Here is a 21899-nt window from a genome sequence, read left to right on the forward strand (position 1 = left end):
GAAATGTACTTTTTTCCATATTTAAACTCATCTGAGGCTATAGTTTCATCAGTGTTCCTCATGTACCTTCAAGCATGTATGTGGAGTTAGTGACCCAGCAAATTCTGTCTGCGCTCAGCAGTGTAACTTTGGTCCTGGGGACACAACCTTGGGCATTTATACAACTAATAAAAATGGTGTAAGGTCTTGTTCCTGGCTTATTGTTTCATGGCTTCCTCCTGCATCCTATGAAATCTCCCAAACATTATCTCTAATCTTGTAACTCCTGTGTCATTTTTAACAGCATTTTTGGCAGAGGGCTTCCAGTGTTACTGCCAATAATGTATATTAAGAGCAGTTTTAATGCCCATGCAGATGAAATCTGACTGGTCTAGAACATACTCCGGCCCAAAGGACCAATGTTTTTAAAACATCTCCACAGACAAGGCGGTCACTTCTTTTAACTTTCCGTTGCATGATGACCCTTCCAAGGAGGAGTGCCTCGTACCCCACTGGGCTTGAGAGCCAACACCATAACAAGGGACATTGTATGGCCCTCGGGAGGAGTAAGGAGATAGTACAGATGGCTCAAGTGCAAGAAAATCAGCAGATTGGGACCTAGAATTGACATATGTCGCACAATAAATTTATGGCACCATCAGGAACATTAGAGCATCATAATTTCACTGAGTACCTGATAGTTGTCGCTTTCATCTGAATGTTTCTGGGGTAATTAATTGGGTAACAAAAAGCTTTAAAACTACCCGGTATAAAGGACACAAGCTTAACAAAACTTATTTAGACAAGTCTGCATGTAACTTTATGAGGCAGCTAGGAGGAACCATCCTACAACAGCTATATTAGCATTAAATGCAAAAGACTGTTGAAAAAAGGAGCTCCCCAATATGAATGGCGGGATGGCTTGTTGACTGGGGTACAAGGACTTTTCATTAGCACCAGCCCAGAACTGTGCATTTCCATGTCTCTATGGAAATGCAGATTTAATTACAACTACACTGTTGTTCATCGGTGGCCAGGCTCTTCTGCACTACAACCCTAATCTCCTTAAGGTAGATGATGCTTTGCTTTGAAGAGCGATGAATTCAGTCTCACAGTGAAGGTCTTTCATTTGCTGCTGACTTCCCTAGAAATATTCCCTTGGACACGGTCCCACTATTCACTTTATCTTGATTTATATAGCAACAAGTATTTAGCAACGTAAGCAGCCTTGGCATAGGACACCTGGTGCCGTTAAAAACTGGAAACTAATTTGAAGTGGAATGCATGCGCTGCTCTGAGAGGCATGCTGTATTCGAGTATAGACTTTAAACCCGCCCACTCTCCGCCCATATTTGATATTTATCTGAGTCAAAGTCCTTTGTAAATGCTAGCTTCTGATTCGTTAATAGGCTTGTTAGTCCCTCCTTAGTACTGCCTTGTCTTCATTTGTAACCTCTCATGAGAACTGGCCTTTTTACTTCTGTTGTTACACGCTGTGTCTTATTTAGTCTGTAAGCACTAGTTTCTTTAATGAGTTTCTCCTACTGCAGGCCTGACATGCTTTCCTGCAACATTCAATATGCCATGCCACTTTCCAAGCTGCCTGGGACAATGGCGGCCGCTTCTTTGAAATGAAATAGGTCTTGCATTTAGAAGAGTTTGGGCTATTGACATTGTAAATGACAATGCCTTTTATTTATGTGTTCATTATCAAAACAGATAAATAAAAGGAATTATCATTTACAATGCCAATAGCTTAATTTCTCACAAATGCGGGACCTATTGCATTGCAAATGTTTGTTTGAAGAGTTGTTTGGGGTCTGGCTTGCACATAGATTGCTGCAACCAGACCTTCAGTACCAAGTGCTCATCATCCCCTTTCCTCAATTGAAATATTATTGCACCATGATCAGCCATGTTTTCTTTCTAGAGAAAGGTGAAATTATTTCTTTCTTTCACATTTCCATATGGTGCGCCTCTGCCTAAGCCAGATATCAGTACAGGTCACAATTAAAACCAATGGAGACCGGAATCTCCTTACAGAGAATGGTGAACAGTGAAACTAAGGACTACTGCAAACTTGGGAATCTAAAGAAGGCTTGAAAAATATCACACTGACAAAGCAGGAATGGGAGAGAGAGAATGGGGAGTAAGTGAAAGCAAACAGTAAAGGATTGACAGATGAATTTGCAAATGAGAGAGGTGTGGTTTAGACTAGAGGGAAGATTGTAGACCAAGTAAAGAGGGAATGGGACGAAATATGGGTAAAATGCAGGAGAAGGCGGCTGGAGAGAGGAGAGTGAGGGACGATGGGGCAAAGGAGCTAGAATTGGAGAAAATCATGAAGGATGAGGACAGTCGGAGGTATAAATAGGAGCAAGTGGAAAAGTCAGTGGAGGGGGAAAGGTCAGAAGACGAAAGAAGGTAAATGAGTGGCCGCTTGGATATATTTAAGCAGAGGAAGAGAAATACAGAATATCAGTTACGGATCAAAATATAGAAGAAACAGATACGTTCACTTTTTTCTGGAATTGTTGTTGGCCATCAGGTAGCGAGTTGAAACGGAGGTAGTTACACATGAGGAGAATTGGACGGCATGCATGTCTAAGGTTAACGTCTTAGACTGAAGTCTTAAAACTTAAGATTTACATTTTTTTCCAGAGATTTTTAGGCTCGGAAAAAAGGAGGCTAGTTTTTGAAGTGAAAGGGCTTAGTGGGATACAGGACTACTTTATTTAATTCTGGGGTCAAGAGGGAGCCATGTCACAATAGACTGTGGGGAAAGGGGTTGATTGAATTTCTCTGCTCATTAAAAATATTCTGGCTGCTGAGTCAGTTCATCTGTGCCAGGTGAACTTTTGGCAATCTGTAAGAATGGAGTTGCCAGACTCCAACAATGATATGAGAAGAACATGGATGATCAGGTGAAAGGTTTTCGTTTTTATTCAAGGAGGAGAAAGTAGTTTGAGGATTTTATTTGTGCTCAACGCATGAGGATATGGAGAGGACTGGAATGATTGCTGTCCAGGCTCTACAAACACCTTCCTCCGGAATGTGAAATGAAACCTTCATTGAATGCCTACGGATTGGATGCTGAACTGCACGGGGTCAAGGTTTGTACTTTAAATATTTTACCTGGATAGCAGCACTCATCAATGGGTCTTCACTGGTCTCCAAGTAAAAGAAACTAGGTTTGTGCATGCACTTTATTGAGAAATTCATCAAAGTGCAGGCCGCTAATGACTGAGGCCAAGCCAGTCCTCCAAGGTTTACTACTTCTCAAAGAGATTACTCCTCTTGTTCCTTTTTCATTTTAGTACTTTCTGTTTAGGCTTAAACAAGTAATTTCACTTCTTCACTCAGTTTCTCCTAGTTAAAATGGGAACAGAGTCTTTCCAAGATACAGTCTAAAAGCACACAAACACATCTCTAAAATTGGCCCAGCATGCGATTATGCTGCATTCAGAGTCACCTGTATCTACCTGGAGCCGCTAAGGGCTCACTATGCATCCTGAGGCAGATACTGGAGGGAATAATTCAAAAGAAGATTGCCTTCCTCTCCACATTCTCCATTGTCAAGGTACTTGAAGAAAACCATTTAGGAAGTTCTTCCAGGTTATACGCAATGGTCCAGTGTGACCTGAGAGTAGACTACATTGATGTATGAGTTAAGGGATGGCCCTCTTTGCATGGTTGGTAACTCCGAGGGAGGATATTAAGGGAAAGGCTTATCACCAACACCAGATGAAAAGGGCCACAAATGTCATCCTTAATAAGCTATCCTATCTCTGGATATGGTACTCAGGGTGGAGTTAACTTGTAATATTAATATTGGCCAACATAGGTGCCTCAAGTAGCTAGCAACTAGATACAGAGCAGAGCCTTCTGCAATTTTCCCAGGACTCTCCCAACACCCAACTCATTAACTTTGTTGATATGATAACCATGTTCATGCCATTGCAGATTATTTTAGGCGTGAGTGACCTCAGACCGTTTCAAGACGTTGCATCAATCTTTGAGGGGTTCCTTTCAATCCTCCGTTCTCTCTATCCCCTCTAGGTTTGTGCATCAGCATTTATCAAAAGGTTCTTCTGTCCTTCAATGGTACAAATCAGGCTTGGTGCAATAACGCAGCATCAACATGCAACTGGGCCAAGTAATCTTTTCAGGGAGAGGAAAAATCTAAAACTATGCTTGGGATAGAGATGAGTACAAGTTAAAAGCAAGGGAGAAAAGATAGACTAATGAAGTGGCATCATCTGCAGAGGGATAGAGGCATTTACTTGCATAGAGAAGCCCTGCAAACCTCGAACACCAGCATTGAGATTGTTGCACAAACATTCTATTGCCAGGTCATAAAGTTTGACTCCATGTATATAATAACCGAGGGGCAGCCTTTCTCATGCCCAGAAAACTATATTATATGCCAAGCAGATCATGCATATCTTCCTCTCTCATCCATGTACGTGCAGGGGTGTAGCCATGAATTGTGTAGCAGATGCAGGGTCACGGGGCGCATGGGTGTAAAGGTCAAGTGCGCCAGATGTTTTTTGCACCCTAAAGGGGATTAGAGGGGGCATGTTTCTTGCTTGCATTAGAAATCTGGTTGCCCTTCCTCTGACAGTGTCGTCCCCATACAAAACAGATTGGGGGTCACGTATTTGGGTGTTTTGCCACCAAACCGGTGTATGGTACTGCCTAAACAAATACATGACCATGTAAACTTTAAAAAACAGACAGTCAGAAACATATATATCCCCATCAACCAACACACATGTAGGCATCTTCTGTTTTTATGTTCTCTTTAGAGCTTTGCTACCAAGAGACCATGTAAATGGTAACAGATGTTTTATACAGACAGAAGAGAGGGTGCTGGGGGGCATACAAGAGAAATGTATGCATATAAAAATTGCCACCTTTAAGCACACATATATTTCAAATAGAGACAACAACTTGGAGGAAATTCCAGTCGGCGGGTCCAAAGAGGTTTCTAATAGCTCTAGTTGTGGCTTACAGTGTTTTGTAAGTGGACAAACACTGCTAGTTAAAACACAAACTAACACCAACAAACAGCACCCGGTAACAATAAAGGCAAGGAATGACTTTAGGAACCAGTTCCAGCCTGTGACTTGAATTTGCTGCATTGCAGATCAGCAGGTATCTAAACACCCAAAGGCCAGCAAATGGACCCAGAAGAGAGCAGCTGCAACTGATGAACTTGAACGTTTACAAGGGTAGAAGAAAGAGGGCGAGAGGGGCAGGAAGGAAACGACAGATAGATGAAAGTGGCACTGAACATTACGTTATGATAGAACTACATAAAAAAAGAAAAGAGAGACAGACACATGCACAGATGGAGATATAAAAGACAGGATGGGCTATAATTGATAACAAGCATTTACAATGCAATGGCCTCGGCATTATTAAAGGTAGAGCTATTGGCATTGCTCATGACTTTTTTTCTTTTGTTTAAAAACATAAATAAATGGTATTGTCATTTACAATGGCAATAGGTGAGCATTAGAGAGTAGTAGAGAGTATTCGCGGACACAGAGCCACACACACACACACACACAGAGCCCCCCCCCCCACACACACACACACACAGAGCCACCCACACAGAGCCCCACACACAGAGCCCCACACACACAGAGCCCCACACAACCAGAGCCCCACACACACACAGAGCCCCACACACACAGAGCCCCACACACACAGAGCCCCACACACACAGAGCCCCACACACACAGAGCCCCACACACTCAGAGCCCCACACACTCAGAGCCCCACACACTCAGAGCCCCACACACTCAGAGCCCCACACACTCAGAGCCCCACACACACAGAGTCCCACACACACAGAGTCCCACACACACACAGAGCCACACACACACAGAGCCACACACACACAGAGCCACACACACACAGAGCCACACACACAGAGAACAGAGGCCAGAAAAAACGCTCACAACGAGGGAACAGGGGGCAGGAGAGCAAGCACAACGAGGGGGCTCTTGCTCAAATCAATCAGTGCAAACCATGTCAGGGGTACAGAGCCCCCCCCGCCCCCTTCGGGGATCGCTGTACGCCATGAACACGACCACGTTTCTCCGAGGCGAGGCAGAAATGCTTTGGAGAAACACACGGCCATTTTGGGATTCGGAGGCGTGTTTTTAGGTTTGAGTGATGGATGACGTCACAGATAGAAAGAACCTAAAAAACATGCCCCCGAATCTGAAAAAGATGGGGTTTAAAGGGAGTGACGCCCCTCTCCTCCAATGGTTGGCCAGCATTTACGAGGCCAGCCAATGGAGAAGAGGGGCGGGTTCAAGCCCCCTACACTAAGAAACATAAAATCTTCGGAGCTCCGCCCACTGCTTACGCAGTGCGACGGAGTCCTCGACCTAAAAACGGGCATATGAACAAAGAAGTTAGACTGCTAAAGAAAAACATTGCACAGAGAGCGAGAGAAGCAAGAATAGAGATAGACAGGTACCACAAAAGGTAAGCATCTACACATAACTATGGAGAGAGGCTAAGACTGACAGGAGAAAAGACTAGTTGCATGCAGCCAGTCCTGTAGTGTAGAGGAGTGTCTTACCATCATGGCGATGAGGGCACAAATATAGCTCTGGTTCATGATCACGTGACCCAACATGTGAAGTGGCGATTTCTCCTTCTGCTGCTCATTAATCTTGGTATCTGTGGTAAACAAAGATTAGATGTAAGCAATGGACAACAACTAATACAGCATTTGTCCAATGGGAAACATTCACTAGTATATGCAACTAATGACAGCCTTCTCACTGGGCATTTTTACCAACGGGCACCATGCAACAGGACCTGTACCTATGGGCAGCAGTCTAGATGTCGTACAATCATTGAATAGCGTCTAACGGGATATATAACCAATAGGTAATATCCAATAAATATGTAAACAATTGGCAGCATCTAACATGACGTGATTAATGGGAAACATTTAATACTATATGTGACCAATGGCTGGCATCTAATCAGCAGGCAACCAACGAGCTGTATCTAATGGGACATGGAGTCACTGGGCAGCACTCAACCTCAAATGTAACCAATGAGCAGCATTTGATGGGACTTGTAACCAATGGGCAACAGCAAACAGTGCACACAAACAACTAGTATCTAACAGTATATAATAGTGCTTTTGAACTGGAAAATGGTGAGCAACAAGAAGGAATGTAGTGGTTAAATTTGTCTTGTACTCTGGCTCAAGAGAAGTTATGGAAACTGCGACCCTCTTTTTTTAAAACACTTTTTTCCAGCATCAGAAAATGTTTAAACCTTGTGGAAAGTTGGCCCTGGATGATCCCCCAACGAATTACATATGGATTTGGACAAAAGTAAATATTTATGGGAATTGCTGATAAAATAGGCTGAGGAGGAGGGATTGGGCGCATTGAAAACTTTACGATGGAAATGAGGTAAGAATACATTTGGTTGGACGGTTCGGTGCTATGTTTGATTTCTTTTAAACTAAATGTGTTTAATGAAGTCTAATCAATTATGTTCTGGAAAATATGTTGTATTTATAGGGTGGTGTTTGTATGTTTATGAGCAAAAAAGATTTAATTTCAATAGACATGCTTCAGTGGGCTAATGAACTCAAGAGATTTCAAGACAGGATAATACCTATGTAATACTCGTAGTGCGAGACAAGTGACTGACTCTGCCCAAGCTCTACCGGAGGCACTAACCCTGTTCCTCAAAGATCAGCGTTGGTTTTAGGGCATGAAAATATAGGCAATTAGTCGTGTTTTCGCAGTATGTTTCATAATTTATTCATTAAAGTGCTCTCTCCTGCCTGAACTCATTTATAAAGTCTGTTGTCAGCCCTTAGTCTTTGTCAGAAAAAATAAGTGTACAAAAATAAAACTTAGTTGAAAAGAGAGAAGCCCTTCTGTGGCACACAGGGTGAGGCAATGGAGAAGTGAAATCTCTTTGTGTAGAGTAGACAGACATTCTTTCATGATGATTGCTTGCAGGGGACGAGGTGACCGGACTTCTCTCCCGGTCAGCCCTGTGTAGACTTGAAGATTTTGGGATTATAAACAAAACTTGGTCCTTGCAAGGCCAAGCACCCGAAGGTAGCATCGCCAACCTTTGGTACATAGATGCTCTGTCACTCTTGAACACTATGGGAATCTCCCGGCCTCTTCAAGCAGTCCCAGCCCTGGATGCTTCCCAGTGAGGTCAATGCCAGGCCAGTACTCTGTCAGAATGAGGATGCACCACCTGCCCTACCATCTAGGAGGTTCTGGCAGCTCCCAGAAATCCTGTGCTCACAAGGCCCGACCCTTTCACAAGGAGTCCTTGTTCTTCTGAAGGTCATGTATAAGTTTGCTGTGGACTCTCAGGGTGTAGAGGGAGCATCCCTTGGACAGGAGGTTTGTGCAGTGTCCTTTGTTCTGCGCTACCAGGCGTGACTTTACGATGAAGGACAGAAGCCTCAGACCAGCGATGGAGCTCCCACAAAACGTCATGCCTTCCTTGTGTGGTCTGATGGAACCATCTGCTTTCAGGTCCAAGATGTACACCATCTGTGGCACCCCCAGGAATGCCAGATCCAGCTACAAGATCTCTATGTACTGCTTGATCCATTAGACAATCCCGATTACCTGGAAGCCGAAAGTCTCCTGGCCACGAGAAGGTTAGTCTGAAGCAAGAATGTCCACGAAGCGAGAGCTCCAAACAGGTCCCTGAGGAGGAAATGGGAGACACGTGGCATGACACCACACTAATCCAGAGAGGAAGCGGGCAGGAGCCTGTTTCCCCAATCGGTGAGGAGAGGATTACAGGAGCCAAGCAATGAAAGGGAGGAGAGTGCTCCGACCCTTGCCTCTGTGCGACGAAGGAGTGGAGGCATCATAGGAAGATACCCGGACCAAAAGGTGCAATGCAACCAATGCCACTCACTAAAGAGACTGAGTTCACATGCACCAGAGCCACCCTTGTGACTGACTGCGCCTGCAGGGTGGACATGGCCCCAGGCAGTGGGAAGCCTAAGGAAAGTAAAGCAGGACCAGAAGGTGGACAGAACCACACAACACCATGACAGTGATGCAGACACAAGGACCACATCGCCCTCCACCCTCAAGGCACACTGTGCCACACCGCACCAACCCTGCCTGATGGCAGCAATGTCTCATGGTGCAAGTCCTGTGCCACCCAGCGAAAGGAGACAGAAGCACAGCTCTTGACTGCCCTTGGAAGAAGGTCCTGAAGGAGGGAATGTGCAACCATGTGGCAGGATGCCACACTGATCCAGGGGAGAAGAGAGTCAGGCAGCGGGAAGACCCTTGAGACAGAGGGCCTGCCACCCATATGAACCCATGGAGTTGGAGCTCCAGAAAAGTCTCTGAAGAGGGAACACGCAAACATGGCCAGACACCACCCAGCACTAGAGGAGCAGAGGAGAATTGGCTTAGTGACTGGCCTGATCATCACCAAGCCAGGGCCCAATGCCCAGGGCTAGTGGCTGGACTATAGAGGCAGTCGACCACTGAGAGGCCATGTTGGCTGGCCCGGAAGAAGGTGTACACTGCTGCACCCGGGAGAAGAGACTCACAACGAGAAGTCTCAACTACAAAAAAGAAGGTGCAGGCTGAAGAACCAAGGAGAAATAGTAGAAGTAAGTGTGACGTGCCACTTCACACTGGGAAACCTGATGATCGACCAAGACCAGAAGGAAGGAAGATCAAGAGTGGCCAGGCCGGAAAGGCACGCTTGAGAGGACTCTAGCCACGGCTGGAAGGCGTCTATCCAAACAGAGAAGCCACTGAGGTAAAATAAGGAACGTCTGGCGACAGCACAGTAGGAGAACCGGGAGTAAGATGCAAACTCATGCGAACCAAGTATCTGCCCTAAACCCAGAGGGAGAACAGGAAGTAAACCGCAAGCACGTGCAAACAGAGTCTCTGCCACAAGCCCAGCGGGAGACCAGAGAGTAAGCAGCTAGCATGTGCAAACCCAGTCTCTGCCCCACACTTCCCAGCAAAACTATCCAGCTATTGTAACTGACAGCTCCGCAACACAGAGTATCCAGGCTGAATGATATTATTATTATTATTATTATTACAGGTGCCTCCACAAAGAAAGAATGTAAGTACCTGGCAACCATCACTCTAAGTTGTCGACAACCTCGTAAGGAATGCCTGTGACCATAAAGGCTAGTTGGCGCCACCTGTCGTACAGGTTCACTACACGACTGGCAAACCCATCATGCCAGTCCATCCTGTGCATCATCTCTAACACCCATGGAGCATCGAACAAACAGAGTGGAGTCCAACACGATCGTCAAACCTACAGGCAAGAAGCTCCAAATATCACCTGAGGATCAGTCAACAAGTGACTACCTCCTCACCCCTGATGCATCCTAATCCTGGTAGCGAGTGCATGTCTTGACTAGGACCCGTGTGCCTCAGTGGTTTTGCAGCAGCCCAGATATGGAACACATGCAGTCCCAGTGCAGACCATATGCATTCCTGTGGCAACCTTAACAAGATGCCTTGACAAGCGTGAGAGATGGGCTTGACACTGACCCCCAATGCTGCATGCCAATAGCTACTGGGGCCCAAGAGCAGAGACTTTAACAGATTGCAGCATGCCAAGACAGTTTTCAAGGAAAATAGCAACACCACCCATGTACCCTTTTTGATGGACTCAGACAATGCTCCTGACAAACCCTGTTTTTGAACTGTTGACACAAACTACTAATCATCGTAAGCACAGTGGGCCAACTCCACACAATGGACATGAATGACTCCAGCCAACATGCATCAAGAAGGCACGCGATATCTGAGCCAGTTTTTGTGTCCTGAACCACTCAGGCTAAATTATGAATGTGAGTGGTGATGTCCTGGTCAGCCAGCTTTATCAGTCCATAGGCCCCCTGCTTTCCTGCTGACTGACTCGAGAGACTGATGGACCGTGTGATATCCAGTTTGATCTTGTTTTATTTCCACAGATTAGACTTGGTTTTCTTTTAGGTTTTGGGAGGAATTTAGTGTCCTGCAAGACATGTCATGCAGCAGCACCTCCCTTGGGGAAGTGCTAACATCCACACCTCACCCATCCATCCATCACACGCATCACTAGTCAGAGTATAAAAGGGGTAAGGCGCACGTACCCTGGACCAGTTGAGCAAGTACACAGTTAGTGTCAGTGTCATCATTTATCTCAGCATGAGGGCCTATGGCCCACAATTCTACAGGCCCCAAGTCCCTTGCTATTATCACCCCTTTCCTGTAGCCTGCTCTCGAGTATGGATCCTGCATCCTCTGAGCTCAGGCAACTTTGGAGCAGTCATACCCCCAGGGGGGAGCATGGAGAGGACAGGAAGGTACAAGCAGAGCAAGAGGGGCAGTGGAAGAGCTCTGCATCCTTGGAACTCCAGACTTAGCACTGAAATGGGCGGTACAGCCTTGTATGCAACATCATGCCCAGGCGACCACTTTCACAATAAGAACACTGTATTATGAGCCAGTTATTCCACAGTAAAATCTACCTGCTCTCTCCAAATCACTCCTTAAGACCAGCTGGAGCTCCAAGGTGGCTATTCCCAGGGGCCTCTGCTCCCACACCACGCACCTTAAACATTCAACTAGGGATATCTTAAAAATCTTAGCCCAGGACACTCTCGCTTAGTCCCACAACAACGCCTCACCTCAGAACCTCTTCAGATGTTTCACTCTCGTCCCATGTTCTGGTGCTACAGTGGTCCACCTGGTCTTTCCAAGCATCACTGCCCGTGCTGTGGAGTGGACAGCACATCTATTTTTCCCTCTCTTCTGACTTGCTGCACCATGAACCCTACAGTTCTTGTTTAATTGTCTGTATACTACTCTCTGATCATCACTTTAGAAAACAGTGCAAACAGAAATAGATACGTAAAATATTATCACTGTAAAGAAGGGCAATAGCTACTCAGTAAGTGCCTCCGCTGACCACAGGAGGGCATAGCATTCCCGGCAGTAATTAATCCATTGCTACAGCTCTACCGAGCACTGAAGCGGTGTGAAAAGGAAAAGCGGGAAGGTATCAATTCTATTGTATTGTATTGTTATTGACTTTATATAGCGCTTACTACCCCTGACGACGCGTCGAAGAGCTTTTTCGGCGAGTAGCACCCTACTCCGGGACCCATAGAGGATTAGTGTTGAATTAGTATAGTGAAACATGCAAGTACATTTTAAGTGGTGGATAGGTTAGTCAGTTATTTGGATTCGGAATGATAGCAGAAGGATAGAAGAGGAAAAAAAGGTTTGTATTCATATAGCACTTGTTACCCATGATGCGCAATGAAGCGCTTTTCTAGCGAGTAGCATGCTACTTCGGAACCCATAAAGGATTAGTGTTGAAAATTAATATAGTGAAATATGAAGTAATTTGAGTGGTGGATATTTTATTCAGTTATTTGGATACAGAAGGGTAGGTGGTGGGATAGAAGAGGGAAAGAGGTTTTTATTTATATAGCGCTTGATACCCCTGATAGGGTTTTGAAGCGCTTTTCTGGTGAGTAGCACGCTTCTCTGTCTTAGTTTCCCTGTCTAGCGCTTTTTTGTACATATATATATATTTTTTTTTTGAGGGCTCGCCTGCTGTGCGCATGCGCATAGCTGGCGAAGCTCTAGAGGGGCTTAAACAGACTTTACCCAACTTGGCGATTTGGTGCTGTGCCCGTGGCTTTTGGGTCAATGCGCTTGCGCATTGACCTAAAATGCGCGTGCACATCACCAAATCGCCGTCTGTTCCCTCAGCCGCACTCCTCCCACACCTTTGAAGTGAAGCTTAGCTTCACTTCAAAGGCCCCTGCTGCTTAACACCCTCTCCCCGCTCCGCCCCCTCCCCTGCCCGCCATGTTGCATTTCTCCTCCCCCCTACCCACAGCAATGCCCTCCTAAGTATACTCAAGACTGTGTGAATGTGCATCACACAAAGAGTCTCTGTAGTAGTGACTTACAATGAACTATCCCTTGCTGAAAAGTAATTTTGGAAACGGATAGCACACTTTGTGCCTGATTATTTGATACAACCTCACTGCCTGCTTGAAGCAGAAGGTACACCTAGTTCTTTGCCAGTAGGATGCTATTGACATCAACATCTGTTTGAGCTCCTTTGCGTCAACACGCCCATACATGTACTTGACCCGATTCACTAACAAGATATTTGCATTTGCGGTGGAGCCGCACACGAAGTTCATGAGCCAAGCACACGTGGCTTCCGGATATTCGCAGAGGTTGGGGATGGCGTCACCTACGACTCCACCCGTGATCTACGCAGCAGTGTGAAATTAGGCCATCTTCATAATATTATCTGTTTCACGACAAAGCACACAATTGTCACCATCAAATATTTTTGTTAAATTTGGTCGTACACATGTGACCACTTCAGCCATCTGTTGCCCAGCTTGGTGCCGCTCCACTCCCTGCGTCATCAAAGGCTTTCACGGCCGGCCGGCCGTGCTTTCAGTTTCACGGCCGGCCTTGTAAAGTGCACTTTTTATTTACGATGCCCACCATACAGCCTTCTTGAGCTGTTCTTTTGATGGATGAATGTGGTTGCTTTGATTTCAATTTTTAGTCACTGAACGTGCGCTGCAATGGATTTCTTTAGCTTAAAAGAATTGTTAAGTAAGTTATTGGTCTTTGTCAGTAATGCTCCGTTTCTTTTTGCACAATATATGCAGTTTGCAAAAGCACTATTTTTTGGGCAATGTGTTTTCTATTTCACCAGCTTTCTTATTTGTCTTTTATGCTCTTTATTTAGTTGTGTTGGCGACTTTTTATTAATCGGCTGTAGAATGTGCTGTATTCACACAGCTACGTGGAGTCTTATTTATTTCTAAATGATCATGGCTGGTTAAGGTTGCGAGTCAGCGCAAAATAAATCATTATTTTATATTGTATAATCCGCACTTGATGCATGCGGGTTCAATGTAATCCACCACCACATCCACCACCACATCCACCACCACATCCACCACCACATCCACCACCACATCCACATCCACATCCACCACCACATCCACATCCACATCCACCACCACATCCACATCCACATCCACCACCACATCCACCAACACACCCACCACCACCACATCCACCACATCCACCACCCCATCCACCACCACCCCATCCACCACCACCACCGCATCCACCACCACCACCGCATCCACCACCACCACCACCGCATCCACCATCACCACATCCACCATCAACTCCACATCCACCACCACATCCACCATCACATTCACCATCACATCCACCGCCACATCCACCGCCACATCCACCGCCACATCCACCGCCACATCCACCGCCACATCCACCGCTACATCCACCACCACATCCACCACACCCACCACCACCACATCCACCACACCCACCACCACTACATCCACCACCCCATCCACCACCACCACTGCATCCACCACCACCACCGCATCCACCACCACATCCACCGCATCCACCACCACATCCACCATCACCACCACATCCACCACCACATCCACTATCACCTCCACATCCACCATGACATCCACCGCCACATCCACCGCCACATCCACCGCCACATCCACCACCACATCCACCACCACATCCACATCCACCGCATCCACCACATCCACCGCATCCACATCCACCGCATCCACATCCACCACATCCACATCCACCGCATCCACCACCACCACCACATCCACCACCACATCCACCAGCACACCCACCACCACATCCACCACCACATCCACCACCACATCCAACACATCCACCACCACCACCGCATCCACCACCGCATCCACCAACACCACATCCACCACCACCACCACATCCACCACCGCATCCACCACCACCACATACACCACCGCTTCCACCACCACACCCACCACCACCACATCCACCACACCCACCACCACTACATCCACCACCCTATCCACCACCACCACCCCATCCACCACCACCACTGCATCCACCACCACCAACACCCCATCCACCACCACCACTGCATCCACCACCACCACCGCATCCACCACCACCACATCCACTGCATCCACCACCACTACCACATCCACCACCACATCCACCATCACCTCCACATCCACCATGACATCCACCGCCACATCCACCGCCACATCCACCACCACATCCACATCCACATCCACCGCATCCACCACCACCACATCCACCACCACTTTCACCACATCCACCACCACATCTAACACGTCCACCACCACTTACACCACATCCACCACCACCGCATCCACCACCACCACATACACCACCACATCCACCACCACTTTAACCACACCCACCACCACCACATCCACCACACCCACCACCACTACATCCACCACCAACACCACCCCATCCACCACCACTGCATCCACTGCCACATCCACTGCATCCACCACCACCACATCCACCACCACATCCACCATCACCACCACATCCACCACCACATCCACCATCACCTCCACATCCACCATGACATCCACCACCACATCCACTGCATCCACCACCACCACATCCACCACTGCATCCACCAACACCACATCCACCACCACCACATCCACCACCGCATCCACCACCACCACATACACCACAACATCCACCACCACATCCACCAACACTTTAACCACACCCACCACCACCACATCCACCACACCCACCACCACTACATCCACCATCCCATCCACCACCACCACCACCCCATCCACCACCACTGCATCCACCATCACCACTGCATCCACCACCACCACATCCAACCGCATCCACCACCACATCTACCATCACCACCACATCCACCATGACATCCACTATCACCTCCACATCCACCATGACATCCACCGCCACATCCACGTCCACATCCACCACATCCACCGCATCCACCACCACCACATCCACCACATCCACCACCACTACCACCACAACCACCACCACATCCACCATCACCTCCACATCCACCGCCACCGCATCCACCGCCACCGCATCCGCCACCACCGCATCCGCCACCTCCGCATCCACCACCACATCCACTACAACCACCACCCCATCCACCACTACCACCACCACGGCATCCACCACCACCACCACGGCATCCACATTCACCACATCCACCGCATCCACCGCATCCACCACCACATCCACCATCACCACCACATCCACCACCACATCCACCATGACCTCCACATCCACCACCACATCCACCACCACATCCACCACCACATCCACCACCACCACATCCACCACCACCACATCCACCACCACCGCCACATCCACCACCACATCCACCACTTCCACCACCACCGCACCCACCACCACATCCACCACTTCCACCACCACCTCCACCACCTCATCCACCACCACCACATCCACCACCACCACCACATCCACCACCGCATCCACCACCACCACATCCACCACCGCATCCACCACCACCACATCCACCACACCCACCACCATCACTTACACCACCACATCCACCACCACTTTCACCACATCCACAACCACCACATCCACAACCACCACATCCACCACATCACCACCACATCCACCACCTCCACCACCACCACCACATCCACCACCACATCCACCACCACATCCACCCCCTCATCCACCACCATCACCACCACATCCACCATCACCACCACCACCACATGCACCACCACCATATCCCCCCAGATCCACCACTACCACATCTATATGTGTGTGTGTGTGGCTCTGTGTAGGTGCAAATGCAATGTTCTTGGATTTTCGTCACAATAAAATACACTGAACATAATCTTCACAAGTTATTTACAAACGTTTAAGCTATTGCCATTATAAATTACAATAACTTTTATTTAAGTATTAATTATTTACAAAATTAAAAGCCATTGTTATTTGTAATATCAAGACATCTAAGTTACGTAAATACAACACACATTGCATTACAAATGCTATAGGTGTCACATTTGCAAAAGTTAACACTATTGACATTGTAACTGACAAAGCTATTAATTTTGCTACTTTCAAAACCAACACATAAATAAAACAAGCATTTACAATGCAACGGTTTCGCCTTTGGAAAAGTTTGAGCTATTGGCATTGTAAATGACAGAATTTGTATTTATGTGTTGGTTTTGAAAACAGATAAATAAATGGCATTGTCATTTACATTGCCAATAGCTCTAACTTTTCCAAAGGCGAAACCGTTGCATTGTAAATGCTTGTTTATTATCAAATGTACTTGTGACACAATGTAATGTTTTTTAATATGTATTAGAAACTTGATATGGTGTAAAAAAAAAAAAAAATAACTAAGCGGTACTTTGACCAGGCACTGTGTTATCTGTACTATATATATATATTTTTTTTAATAAAGAATGTGGTCGTGGTATTACAGTTGAGGTGTCTTCTCTTTTGAAGCGGAGTGATAAAATTAAAGTGTGGTGCGTATGGGTTAATGTGAACTGAATTTCCCTAAGGGATTGATACTTTTTTACCACTAGTAGTAGTGCCCTGGTCCCTTGGGTTTGTGGGGCCTCCTCTCTCTTTATTACGGATATTCTAAATTGGTGTCAAGTTTCTTCTTGAGTGTCTCATTTATTACCTCATTGAATACAACAAAAGCTTAACACTATCCTCAGATGAGCCTAAACTGCTCGTCCACACTACCACAAAAGAGCATCTAGGATTATTAATTTAAGACCTGTAAACCAATAAGGGTTCAACATAGTGTACCTCTTTCTGGTACACTACATAAAAAACCTATACTGTGCAATAATGTGTCACAAATCACACTCAGATGTCATACCCAATATCTGGAGGCTAGAACCATAAATTACCCATCATTTGGAAGCACTGACAATTAATAGCTGTGGCTTGTGCAAAGGCTTTGAACAAGCTTAACGAAAACATAACGCAAAGACACAACATGGGCTACAGGAGTGTACACTTCCCTCCCATGAAAAAAGTAGGTATCGCTTTGGGAGACCAATGTTGCACGCATGTACGACAACTTGTATACCAAAACGAACAATACAGTATTATACATGAATAGTGGCATATAATGAATGGTCCTAGTTTGATACCATTTGAAGTTCACCAGTGTTTTCAATTTTCCAACCACCACTTCGAGAAATCAGAGGCAAGGGAAATGCATCCATTACTAAAAGAGACACGCCTGAAACAATACCAAGAAGAACAATGAGACAGTCACGTTGAATTAAACAAATAAAACAAAATAGAAAAAATACCTTTTTGCAAACTGAAAACGAAACCTTATGGCAAACCTGTGAGGATAAAAATTGTTTTTGGAGTTTCCCACACCTTCACAACCGACAGCAGCGCAGACAAGCAGATGCATTCTCGACCACAAATGCAGACTTCTCCCTAAAAGATGAAAGGCTCTAAAGCGATTTTGGCCAGCAGCATGACAAACAAAGCGCAGGTAAATTCTACGAGTATGATCGACTCTCCAGCTTTTAAAACGTTTCAGTTTCAATTGGAGGGCTGCAGGAAATGAAACAGCTTGTGACATGCAAAGGTGTGCCTTCCCAAATACTCAGAAGGGGCCGAGCTCAAATCGTCACAAGCAATGCGTGTGGCTTAGTGAATCCGACCCTCAACTCCAGGTGTGGAATTCAGAGTGCTGTTCGAGCACATACGCCTACCAGTATGACGCAATTAATTTTAAACATTGTCTATATTGAAAGATAGCATCTCCTAGTCTACATGTTTTAATATAAATACCAAGAAGCGGACCAGTAAAAACCTGCAAGCAGCAATCGTGGGTCATTGAAGAGATAAGCGCTGCTGACGCGAGGTGAGGGACCTGCCGTTTAAAGAACCGGAGTGAACGACACCCTTGAGCACTATGGGGCTCGGTAGACTGGGCTAAGTCGTTAGGAACCGCACAAGACTGAGAAAGAAGGCGCTACGCGTTGGTGAAGGAGATGCCTTGAAATGCAACACACAAAAAAACGTCCTTTCCGACAGTTCGGTGTTGCGACCAGAAGTGTACATAATTAAACACATTGCGAGAGCAGTTGAGCGTAAAAGAAGAACAAGTCAGGTCCCGGGCCGGCAGCCAATCACAGCGCGGCCCGGGGACGCGTTGGTGAAGGAGCTGCCTTGAAATGCAACATGGAGGATTCAGTCGGAAAAGATACCTCTGAACCTAGAACATGTAATCGACAAACAAAACAAAAAAACATCAAGAAGACATAACTGTCAATTGACCCTTGCCATCATCGTAGCTTTTTATCAGTTCTGGTTTCAGTCCCATACTTTTAATGTGAAAAACGAAACTATGCTTCGGTGCTTAATGAAGAAACAGCATTAGCCTATAGGAAGCCGAGGTCCTTAAACTCTTCCATAAAGTCGTCTGGCGTGAACTCAGTTTAAGAAGGCACATTGCACACAAACAAGCACCTACGAGGACACAGGGGGCGGGAGAGGACACGGACGGCGGGAGGGGGCGGGAGAGGACACGGACGGCGGGAGGGGGCGGAAGAGGACACGGACGGCGGGAGGGGGCGGGAGAGGACACAGACGGCGGGAAACGTGCACAGGACAGCGAGGGGGGGGCGGAAAGGCACACGGAGGGGGCGGGAATGGACAGACTTTCAGTGAAAGGGGAGGGAACGGGAAAAAACGTAACTCCGCCCTGGGAAAAAATCTCGGGAACGCCCCCGAATCTGGTCCGGCCTTGACGGACAGATCTCTGTTCCAATGGCTAGCCTCCATTTATGGAGCTAGCCAATGGGACAGGGGGGCGTATTCCAGAGTCCTTACTGAAATCAAGAGATTTCTCTGGAGCTAAGAGCTCCGCCCTCCAGCGAAACCTAAAAAGTGTCATTTACAATACCAATAGCTCAAACTTTCCTAATGCGAGACCTATTGCATTTCCAATGCTTGTTTACATATTTAATATTGGTGGTCAGCACTCTCAAGGAATACGAAGGAAATGAGGCACAGAGAACTAAAGTGATTTGCGTTTAAAAAACTAATTTTACAAATAAGTGGGGAGGCTGGATTGAGAATTCGGGACGAACAGATCCTCAGGCGCTACTTAATCTTCAGGACTGGTAGCTGCGCGCGCGCGCACCACGCCGTGAAATGGGATTGGATATTTTTTTTTCACCACAGAAAATTACAGCCACGTATACGCCTCAATACGAAGCGAATCCGAAGAAATGAACAGGGAGCATCCCTGACAAATACCAAATTGTAACTAAGGACGTCTGAGGCCTTCTTCCGTCCCCTACTGCTTCTGTGATCGAGGCGGACCAGCAGCAGCGCCGTGTAGTGCCACCAGGGGGCACACAGCTACCATTACTGAGTTTGAAAAAAAAGGTTCTATGATTACAAATATACTTATTTGTTCATTAACATTATCAATTAGTATTTTTTGTTGTAAACGGATAGTACAACAAATATGCTACCCAGCTAAAGTGGCTGTTATATGTGTGCAACAAAAAATAAATGTAAAAACAAGTGATGTGGCTGGTTTACTAGTTATGCGGCCCTGTTCTTTTTACAATTATTATCTAATAAATTAGTTTGACTGTGGCCTCTTATCTTCTCCTCTAATGGAGGACAAGGTGGCTGGACCACTTCGTCCTATGAATTGTGAAGTTAACCTTGTTTTTAAACCTACTGTTTTAAACAAATCACTGTTATCATTTGAATCATGAAAGTTGTATTCTTTGGAATGTATGTTTTATATTGTGCTTTTTGTACTTTTATGATCTTAATAATTTAAGTATCTAATAAAGTGATTGACTGACTGACTAGCTATGCTTTGCAACTAAAAGGCTTTCAGTTGCACCACACATTTTAGTATCATTAATGTTTGTGAAGAGAAGATCAAATCCCGACCTTACTAAATACTTGTACTGTAATTAGCTGTGATGTTACAATGTCAGTAAAACACGTAACAGCAACTACGCAATAGAAGAGAAGGTAAAATAACTAACCGCCATTTAAATATATTAAAATAATAATATAAAAGGCACACTTTGCAACAGCTTTGCCCTGAATAAAAAAGTAACTATTTTTTGTGCAGTCGCTCAAAGTGAGCGGAGTCAATAGGTAGTGTGGGCTGACCTACTGCCCTATGCTGTATGCTGTTGTGGACGAACGCAAAATGTCAATGACAAATTAGCAGATCGATGGATGGAGTCCACTGACCCAAAACGCCTCTAGGTATATATCTTATGTATGTATATATTAAAATCATTACATGCAACTACAATTATAATAAAGATTAGGCTCATCTGTTTGAAGACAAGGAACCTACTGACTTTCTAAAACAGGTATACAAATACTTCCCTTTTAAAAACTGAAAGACAATATAAATACGATAATCAGGTTGGAAGGTCTCCAATCTACTTTTCAGAAAAACAATAGACAGGTGAAACAGCTAAGGCGGAGTCTAAGCACTGGAGAAGAATGTTTAATTAGCAGAACATCGTGCATTAACCAGTCTGTAACCCGACATGACTTTGAGGATGGCCGGGCTGAAGCAGAGTGGATGTGTTTATTAGGTATGGGTTGAGAGTCAGCTTTCCACAGGATGTATTGTAGCATTCTCCCCAGCCTGGATACAAGGAAATGATCACGCCACCAATGCAGCTTGGAACTATATGTCTTTATTCCTCAGCGTGTAACCATTAACTGAACATTCTACATCATGATTTCCATTCGCCAATACCACTGTTGTATGGAGTCTGTCAGGGACCACAAGGGTTGTGTCATGTCTAACTTACAAGACAATATATCTACCCCTTTGTTCAATTAAAAGTACCAATACTATATATATATATCCTTTGCAACTCTTCAATAAGTCATTTGGGTGCTCAAATACATTGCCCAGATCTGGTCATGTGAGGCTAGGGAGATACCGGACAAATG

The 21899-nt window shown here is 45.9% G+C and overlaps 1 protein-coding gene across 4 annotated transcripts in view; it reads right to left on the reverse strand.

The window, feature by feature from the left end:
* The window catches only part of PIEZO1 (piezo type mechanosensitive ion channel component 1 (Er blood group)), an 859941-nt gene that overhangs the window by 255024 nt on the left and 583018 nt on the right, over positions 1 to 21899 (reverse strand). For all 4 annotated transcript variants that reach the window (XM_078670084.1, XM_078670083.1, XM_078670082.1 and 1 more), the window contains one exon: positions 6581 to 6681. In XM_078670084.1, coding sequence (XP_078526210.1) covers positions 6581 to 6681 — 101 coding nt within the window. The remainder of the gene's footprint in view (positions 1 to 6580; positions 6682 to 21899) is intronic.

This window comes from Lissotriton helveticus, chromosome 12 (genome assembly GCF_964261635.1).
Source record: "Lissotriton helveticus chromosome 12, aLisHel1.1, whole genome shotgun sequence".
In the NCBI taxonomy this organism is placed as follows: Eukaryota; Metazoa; Chordata; class Amphibia; order Caudata; family Salamandridae; genus Lissotriton; species Lissotriton helveticus.